Raw genomic sequence first — 9,565 nt, 5'->3', positions numbered from 1 at the left:
CGGCTTTTTTCTTTTTGCTTATGTGGTGCTGAGGAATCGAACCCAGGGCCTCATGCATGCAAGGCAAGCGCTCTACCACTGAGCCACCTTCTCAGCCCCAAAATGATGGTTCTTATGCTCACCTCTTTGGTTGTGAGAGCGCATGAGTGCTTAGAGCAGGGCCCTGACAGATTTGGCTCTGGGTACATCCACCAGTGGTGGTAGCACTTGACCAGAATGGCAAAACTGGGTTAGGTGGCACCTACATCCCTAATCTTAGCTTCTTGGGAGGCTGATGGTTCAAGAGATCCCTTTGTAACCATAGCTGAGTACAGTGGTACACGCCTGCCGCTTTAAGCTACTGTGGGAGGCTGAGATTAGGAGGGCCTTGCTTCCAGACCAGCTAGGAAGAAAACTCCCTGAGACTCCATCAGTGAAGAAACTGGGATGTGGGCGTGCAGCATAGGTGTGCTTCTGGGACGGAAGCCAGACCCTGTCTTAAAAATAATCAGCATCGTTTGTCTCTCTGAGTTTGGCTTACCTCACGTAACAAAATTTGTTCTAGTTCCATCCATGTTCTCTCTGATGTATAGAAATCAGATAAAAAATGTACTGGGATATGCTAAATTATTCAGGAGTCAGAATACTCACACACAGTGAGACCAAAAGAGAGAACTCTTAGGAGAGAACAGAGGCACAATGCCCAAGCCCCTCTCCATAGTTACATAAAATAACAAACACACTGAAACAAACTCCAAGATAGAGAAACAAGAAACTTCTTTTTTATCTTTTCTCCTTTTGTTTTTTAGTTTTTGTTGATCCTGTCTTCTTTACCTTATAGATGTTATATTCAAGTGTACATCTAGGGAAGGGTACAGAACTTGAGGAAAAAAGGGAGGAAGAGTGCAGTAGAGGAGCTCACTGGACACTGATGAAAGTGAGCTAATAACTCATGGGTGGAGAAGGGAAGGAGGGACTGGGAGAGAATGAAGGAACAGAAGACACTGTACAAAAGGAAATGTATTCATTTACCTGCTTCATGTACTTACAATCCCTCTGTACACCACCTCTACAGTAATGATAAAGTAAATTATTAAAACAATCAGCATCAGCATGTACTCATTACCTTATTCATGTAACTGTAACCTCTCTGTACAGCATCTTTACAAAAAATGATTTTTTTAAAAAAATCAGCATGAAACAGGTTAGAGGCATGGCTCAGCGGTAGAGCACCATGAGGTCAACCTTAGTACTGCCAGATAAAAAAGAGAAAACAAGAATCTACTAGTTTTAAAGAATCTACTACTTTATATAATAGTCCTAACAGATGAATGTAGTCCTAGCAGACAAATATTTACAGGACAGCAAACAAGCATGGATTGGGAAGAGTTGGGAGAGGGTAGAGGTGGGAAGGATTGAGGAAAGGACAGATCCATATAGGGTATCATTGACAAAAAAAAATGGGCAACTGTGGGTGAATACAGTCACTGTATTCAATGTAATTATGTGAAAACAGAACCAGGCAATTTAAAGAGGTAGGTAGGGTTGGGACAGATGGCGGGGAGGACGGTGGAAAGCGTGACAGTGATCAAGGTGCACTGTACTTACAAACTGACATGTTGAGTTGAAACCCCTCTGTACAACTCCTTAAAGATAAATAAATAAATAAATATAAAAGTACGACAACATAGTCAAAACTGAGGGTAAGCATAAGATTATTTTAAATCAGAAGACCTAGCAAGTTCTAAGCAGAGACATTCAAAAGTAAATGAATTACTCTCTCCACAAGAACAGGTATTTGCTTTATGAGACGCAGTTTAACATGCTGTGTTTGGAATAAAGCTATCATTCATCACCTGTATGGATTTCTAAGTTTAATTCAATTGATCTCCGCAGACAGATCTACAGGAGTTTACTATTCCAATTCTCAGAAGCACCTATGAATTCCTACTGCTTCCTGTGGGTCTTCCCTAAGCCAGGGCCTGTCATATGCCCTGTGTACCCCAAAGATCACTGTGTCTTCTGTCAAGCACAGCAGAGCGAGACAGCCTTGCGCAGGTTTACAAATATAAAGCTAAATCCAGATCGAGTATCTAAAAAGGCCAGAGCTAAGATCTGAGGCCCTGTCTGCTAAATCTCCAAATAAAGCACTGATCCTGAGGGACTGTGAGGCAGTGAAATCTACCCAGACAGCCCCAAAGTGGACAGACCTTCTGCACTCTGACAGGACAGGATGTGGACCAGCCAGACTGACACATAATTGATCCCTGAATGATTTTCTGGAACTGCTGTTACAAATGACCCCAATCTGGCATTAAAACAGACATCTGCACCCCTGTGCAATCAGGCACCATGCTTCCTTCAAAGCCTCTGTGGAGGCCTTATAAGTACCAAAATAGGACAATTAAGTATTCTATGATGTTTTGCTTTGAAGTACCAGAAGCCAGAGAACATGGAGAAGGAGAACTGGAACTCTGGGACAGCTGAGGTAGGCCCTACTGTCTTTGTTGCTCATGTCCCGCTACTCCCATAAGGCATAGTGAGGCCCAAGAATGGCTTCAACCATTCATTTGCTGCTTCTTGTCTGAGGCAGGGAAACTTCAGCAGGGAAACTGGAGCCAGGCAACCCCTAAAAACTGTGCTTGCTGTGTCTGCCAAGCTACCTCCCTCCCTCTTGGAGGGCAGTGCAGGGCTGCAGCCGGAACAGAGAGCCCAGCATCATGTCAACTCCGGAGACTGAAATTGCACACAACCTTTGCTGAACATTTGAATGCATTGATTCTTGCTCCCAACTGCCCTCCTCCCCACTAACAGCTGCCCGCAGTGCGCCACTAATAACTGAGAAAGAACTGAATAAAAAGACAGAGGGAGAGGGGAGGAAATCTGAAATTGCATTTCATTAATCTGCAAAGCAATGAATCTGCAGACTCCATCACACTACTCCAAAGAAGGATTACAAAGGCTCAAGACACCACATGGCTCTGTCACCCAGCCCCCGAGATCATGGGAAATGAAACTGATAGAGAAAACCTATCAAATCCTGCCTATGTAATTATGTTGCAGGTGGCTGCCCGTGAAGTTGCTGTTGGCTGGATACTGGCAACCCAGCTGGGTCCATACCCAACTGAATCACAGCGGCCATGAAAAAAAGAAACATTTTCACGTAAGGATTTTTATAGAGAGATTGTTCAATTTCTAAAATTGAATGTTTTAAATTGTAAATTAAAAACACATTTTAAAAATTGAAGTTAACTATATCTTTTGTGTGCCTTTAGGAAATTTTCTCGAGACATGGGGATTTGCATTTTTTTAAATTTTCTGTGGGACAGAGTCATAAGAGGGATAAGCAGAGTGCCTCCACTTTGTCTGACAACATGAAGAAAATACCCAGCCTTCTGTACGTTTTATTTACTTTTCATTTATTTGTTTACTTATTTATTTTAGGCAGTACTGGTGATTGAACTAGATATTCATGCTTGCTAAATAAGTGCTCTGCTGTCTGCACCATGCCCCCAGTTGTTTGGCTTTCTTAGTTTGTTTTCCAGATAGGGTCCTAAGCTTTTGCCCAGGCCAGCCTCTGATCATGGTCCTTCCACTTCCACTTCTGAGGGGCTAGGACCACAAGCGTGTGCTATCTATCATGCCTGGCTTGTTTTTGTCTTGGCTGGCCTTGAATCAAGATTCTCCTAACTCTGCCTCTGGAATACCTGGGATTTTAGGTATAAGCCACCATGCCTGGCTCTGTACATGTTTTCAAATGTCCATGGGAACAAATATTTCTGTTTTCTTTTTCCAAGGATAAAGACACTCTTGAAATATATGTTAAAACCGTTTCCAGCAGAGTCAACTAATAGGTAAGTCAAATGCAATCAATTGTGATTGCAGAGAGCAATGATAAGCTAGGGATTTCATGGCCCCATGCCCCTGGAGGAGGGGAAGTGGCAGTAGAATGCTGCTGATAAGCCAGACATTGAGTACAAAGGAACACTCAAACATCCTACAGGGAGATAGCACTGTCACCTTCATCTCCGCCCTCACTCTGCTAAGGGTAATGTACTGGGTGCTAAGACTAGACTAACTTGCCCAGGGTCACACAGCATCCCAACAACAGAGCCAGATGTGAGCCCAGGTCTATCTAACATAGAATAGTGTCAAATTCATCATTGGCTTAGCCACCTTTCACAGAATAAAGAAAAGAAGTAAGGCAAATGATGCCGAGGTCTGGCCATCCATCGAGAGGGACCTGAGGAACTTGCCGTCCTCCTCCCTAACTGAGGAGCTCTGGACTTGAGGGAGGAAGCCAACTACAAGTCCTGACATGAGGACTGTGGTGTCCTCTGGCCCTGGTGTTGTGGCTCCCCTGGAATCCTCTCCAGGCTTATGCGGATCCCAGTAGCAACGCTTCCTATTCTCCATGCCACACAGTTGGCTTGAATCACCTGCTGCAGGCGAGGCTGCACTACTGGGCCTGCAGACCTCAGGTGGACAGCAGATGTCTGTGAACTGGTCAATATGGCCCAGAGGTCTCAGGCAGGACACACCTGCAGCTCACTGACTTCCCACCGAACATGGGGTGAGTGGCCAATGAGAACATTCCTTAAAATCTGACCAGCTCTGGGTGAAAAGTCCTGGCTTCAGTGCCAGCACCCATATGCTCACCCCTTCATTGGGCTTGCTTTTGACTTCAATATCACCACTAACTCCACTTACAGTCATCCTTGATTCATTGTAAGATCCAAATATCTCAGTGTAAAGAGCAAGCTCAACACACACACACACACACACACACACACACACACACACACACACACACAATTCCCAGCTCTTTCCCTTTCTTTCTTGGGTAGATTATCACCATTTTCTAAATCCCAGTTAGTTCTCATTTATAAAAATGAGGTGATAATCACACCCACCTCAAGGTAAGTAGGCAGGGAAAGGAGTTAACAGAGTGCTCAGTGGTTTAAGGGCACAGTTATGGTAGCCATTGTTAGCAATCATGCTGGGCACGCAGATAAGATGAGGGCTTTTGGGGAGACACCTGTAGTTGCCTTTTGGACCATTGGGCTATGATGATCATTGGGCCCCACGATGCTAGGCAGAGCAAATCTCAGACTTACTTCCAGCAACGGTATGCCAGGAAGCACCGTTGATGGTTCCCTCCTCCTTCTGGAAGTCTTCTGTGTGGCACACCCTCCTCCGGGCATCTGTCATGAGACGGTGAGTGGAGGCATAGGAGTACGCCAGCCAGCGGAACACGTGATCGTCTGGCGTAGGGGTGTGCTCCTGGGTCTTCCACGGGGACCGCACCATGTCATAGGGGTATGCCACCACCAGCTCGCCCCCCTGCAGGTTGCCACCCAGCACAAAAGGGATCTTTTCCATCCAAGAGATGACTGCTCTGGTCTCCATGGCCACCTGGAAATATGCAAAATTGATAAAGAAAAGGAAGAGGAAAGAAATTGCTTCACCTCTCCAGCTTTCAAAACAGGCACATAATTTGTAAATGCAGTAATTTTACAAAATAATCAGAGTAATATTTGGAATCTCAAATCTGTCCTGGGGGAATTGGACTTGGAAAATAATGGATTAGCAGATTCTCTAGTTTCCATTGTAGGAATATTCCAAGTGATTACCACAGAGGGATGTTAGAACCAGAGTAAGTTTCCTCTAGGTCAAGCATGTTCATCCACAAATAGCATAAAATGTTCATCCACAAAAACCAATGCAACATGCCTCCCCAGGAGTGCACACACCTAACAAAGAGCTTCCCTGAATATGGCTATGTCTCTAGTTCAGGGATTGACAGGCTTTTTCTGCAAAAGGTCATTTAGTTAATTTGGGGGGCTTTGTAAGTCATGCAGCAGTGGAGCCTTATAGACAAAATGCAAATGCACAATGCTTCAGACTAATGACATACCACTTGGGGAAACAGGCCCGGCATGAGTTTGGTGCCTGGGCTGTTGTATCCCACCCCTTACTCTATCTAGTTTAGTTCAGCCTCAATGTCATTGTCCATTTCTCGCAATCATAAAGGGAAGTATACACAGCATGCAGGCGTGCTGCCGTCAGCAGCATCCAGATAGCAGAACACACTGCACAGAACCCAGAGGGTCACAGCAGAGCTGTTGCAAGATACTCAGGATGGGCAGCCACAAAAGAGAGAAAGAGTGTAATAGAGAGGACACTCGTTATGAAAACACCCTGGAGTCTAATGGAAACAAATGGGTTTGGTTGAATCCTGATTTAAACAAACTGAGGGGTTTAATGGAACCAAAGAAGATGGGAGGGAGGGAAGTAATTTACCAATCAGTATAACAAGGGAAATGTGAACCCTGATCGGGTAATTTATATCAAGAAACAATTTTGATATAATAATGGTAACATATTATTGCTTTAAAAGACAAGTCTCTATATTTAGACATAGCTATTGAAATATTTGTAAATGAAATAACATGGCACCTGCAATTTGCTTCAGTAAGGAGAGGAAGACTCCGTGGGTGAAGGTAGAGATGACACATGAATCGCTGAGTGTCAAGGCTGACATGCAGCACGTGGGTCCTTTACAGCTTCCTCTAATTTTGTATGTTTGACATTTTTTATGGTAAAATGTCAAGAAAGAAAAAGAAAGCTGACAATGTTAAAAGCTTAAATTAAAAGTCTGATATGCAGTCCAGATGCCAGAAGCTCATGCCTGTAATCCTAGCTTCTCAGGATTCAAGTTGAAGGAAGAAACCCCATGAGGTTCTTATTTCCAATTGCTCACCAAAAAGCCAGGAGTTGAGGTGTGGCTCAAGTAGTAGAGTTCCAGCCTTGAGCAAAAAAGCTAAGGTATAGAACCAAGGCCCTAAGCTCAAGCCCAAGTATGGGCACAAAAAGAAAAGTCTCTTATGGTTAAATATGGAGAAGTGAATCAGTATCTACAATACATTCTTAATCCCAATGAAAATAATTTTAGCAAGATAAATTGCTAATGGAAGAGAAATAGATAGGAAATCACTTCAGTGTGCAGTATAGAAAACCCAGTCTGGAATAGAACTCACTGGCATTGATTTTTGCTTCTAAAACACACCAGGAGCCACAGATTGGGCTAATCATAAAATTAAGCTCCTCAGATGGGGCCAGGGCTAATCCATGCTGTGACTACACCAGAACCTCAGAAAGAGGTCTATGTCCCTGAATAGAACATCTAAAAGCTACCTTGCTTGTTTTTACTTCTTTTCCTTTACATGCCGATACTGGGGTTTGAACCCAGGGCCCCATGCTCTTGCTTGTCTTTTTCATTCAAAGCTGGTAGGTTTTTTGTTGGTAACTGGGCATAAGAGCCTCACAAATTTTTCTGCCTGGGCTAACTTGGAACCAAGATCCTCAGATCTTAGCTTCCTGAGTAGTTAGGATTCCAGGTGTGAGCCACTAGTGTCTGCCCAGCTTCCTTGCTTTCAAACTAAAAAAAAAGAGGAGACACAGTCAAACCAAATTTTGTCTTCTGCCATTTCTTCTGCTTAGTTTATGTTTCTAAGGCTCATCAAGGACTTTGATTGAAGCTATTGTTCAGACTTTTTCTCTTCTACACGAAGGCCTCATTTATGTATGCTTACAAAGCCAGTGGGCATTGGGTAAATTTCAGTCTTTCACTATAATGAAATGTGTGTTCTGAACTCTCTCAGTACTGTCTTTGAGTGCATAAATCATCAGAAGTGGACTTACACAGAGCATTGCTTATCACCAGAAATTTGCCTTGCATACACTACCAGAAGTAGAACTGAGTATATATCCAGCAATTAGTGCAGCTTAGGGAAAGCGCCCAGAAGTTTGACTGACAAGGATAATAATCACAGCAACAAACACACACAATTCAGGGACCATTATGAAGAAATATAATTAGTTATTCCTACGAAGAATCTCTCAAATACCAATTTAAAAGGTAGTTATTATCTAGCCTACTTTTGGGGAAAACAAGAAAGAAAAAACTGGCTTTGTCTTGCTGTTAAATGTCATCTCCTGTGCAAATACCAGTGGGCACCCTTTGGCCTCCCACTGGCCTCCAGATATTTTTATACCCACCGTGGCATTTTCAGACAGAAACCACTCAGGGATGGCAATGTAGTGGTTGGGAACTTTCCTTGGGACATTCTGACGATCCTCTGCCTCCCAGAGCAGTGTGTTTAAATCAGGAAAGTTGTTGTTGATGTCAATCCCATCATGAGTCCAACGTCCCAGGGACCAGCCTCCCAGCTCTGAGCCCTGGCAACAATTCAGAGTGTGAAGAGAACATAGACTGCAGGAAACGCTGGACTCCCAACCATACAAGCAGCACTCATGTCCTTTTCTTCTGGACACATCTCAAAGCCTCCCTCTCTACAGCCTCTGATCCAAGGATAGCATCTACAGGGAATAAATACCCCAAGAGAATACCCGGAGAACCACTCCTGCCAATGGCAGTGCTTGAAAAGAATTAGAGTCCTTCTTTCACCTCTCCTTCCATAGAGTGGCGGAACCTTAGAGGAAAGCTGAGCCTAGGATTCCATTTCTGCAGCACTGACATTGTATTAATACATTCTTCATGCCCTGCCCACAAGTCTGGCTTACAAGTTAGCATCCTAAATCTCTAACCACAAGAAAAAATTATATCACAAAGCTTGCATTCCAAAGGGACCATGGTAGACATATCTGTCCAGTTGTGGTAGTATATCGTTACAGCATATCATAGGACATAATACAAAACAAACTAGACTCAAGATGTAACTATACACTTAATTATATTTCATACATAACTATGATGCATACAAATTCCATATGATAATTAGAACGTACACTGTAAGTAGTATCTCAGAAGCTCTGCCATCCTTGGCGCACTGATGAGAAGATGAAAGGTAATAGCCAAGGCTGGCATGTATCTTGAGGATCAGCCAATGCAAGGTGCTAATTGTGCTCTAGTATTGCCATTCAATATATGCAATAATATCACTATTCACGTTGACGTCTCCCATTTGTGGCCCTCTCTCAGAGTCACTGTTCCTCAATTCCTCCTTGGCACCTCTCAGAAACCATTGGAGGAAGCCTGAGCCTTAGCAAGAAACACTCAGAAGAAGACTCCAAGGTAAAATTCCCATGAACTTGGGGAGCACGCCCCAGGATTGAGGCTTCCGGCCGCTGTTTGGTGCCCTTACCCCTTCGCAGGCCTTCTCGTAGCCATCAGGATTGAGGGAGGGGAGGATATGGATCCGGGTCTCTTCTACCAGGTGCACAATGCGTGCATTCTGGGCCAGGTACTCCTGACACAGGAACTGCAGTAGCAGTAACAGCAGCTCACGGCCCAACACCTCATTGCCGTGGGCTCCAGCGATGTAATGGAACTCCGGCTCACCTTGACAGAGACAGAAACATGGGCTCCTGTGAGCAGGTTCACAGCCACATGCTGGTGCCTGCCCATTCAAGGCCTTGGATGATGTAACTTTCTGCTACAAGGAAGGAAGGAAGGAAGGAAGGAGGGAAGGAGGGAAGGAGGGAAGGAGGGAAGGAGGGAAGGAAGGGAAGGGAAGGAAGGGAAGGAAGGGAAGAAAGGGAAGGAAGGGAAGGGAGGAAGGGA

At 44.2% G+C, this 9,565-nt stretch overlaps 1 protein-coding gene across 1 annotated transcript in view; it reads right to left on the bottom strand.

The window, feature by feature from the left end:
• Cpxm2 (carboxypeptidase X (M14 family), member 2) overlaps positions 1-9,565 on the bottom strand; it is a 99,085-nt gene that overhangs the window by 10,955 nt on the left and 78,565 nt on the right. The window contains exons 9-11 of the mRNA XM_013021892.1: positions 9,147-9,343; positions 8,041-8,220; positions 5,097-5,394 (exon numbers count right to left, since the gene is read on the bottom strand). Of these exons, the coding sequence (XP_012877346.1) occupies positions 5,097-5,394; positions 8,041-8,220; positions 9,147-9,343 (675 nt within the window). The remainder of the gene's footprint in view (positions 1-5,096; positions 5,395-8,040; positions 8,221-9,146; positions 9,344-9,565) is intronic.

This window comes from Dipodomys ordii, unplaced genomic scaffold (assembly GCF_000151885.1).
Source record: "Dipodomys ordii isolate 6190 unplaced genomic scaffold, Dord_2.0 Scaffold58, whole genome shotgun sequence".
NCBI classification, from domain to species: domain Eukaryota; kingdom Metazoa; phylum Chordata; class Mammalia; order Rodentia; family Heteromyidae; genus Dipodomys; species Dipodomys ordii.
This window is presented reverse-complemented; position numbering and strand designations above follow the sequence as displayed.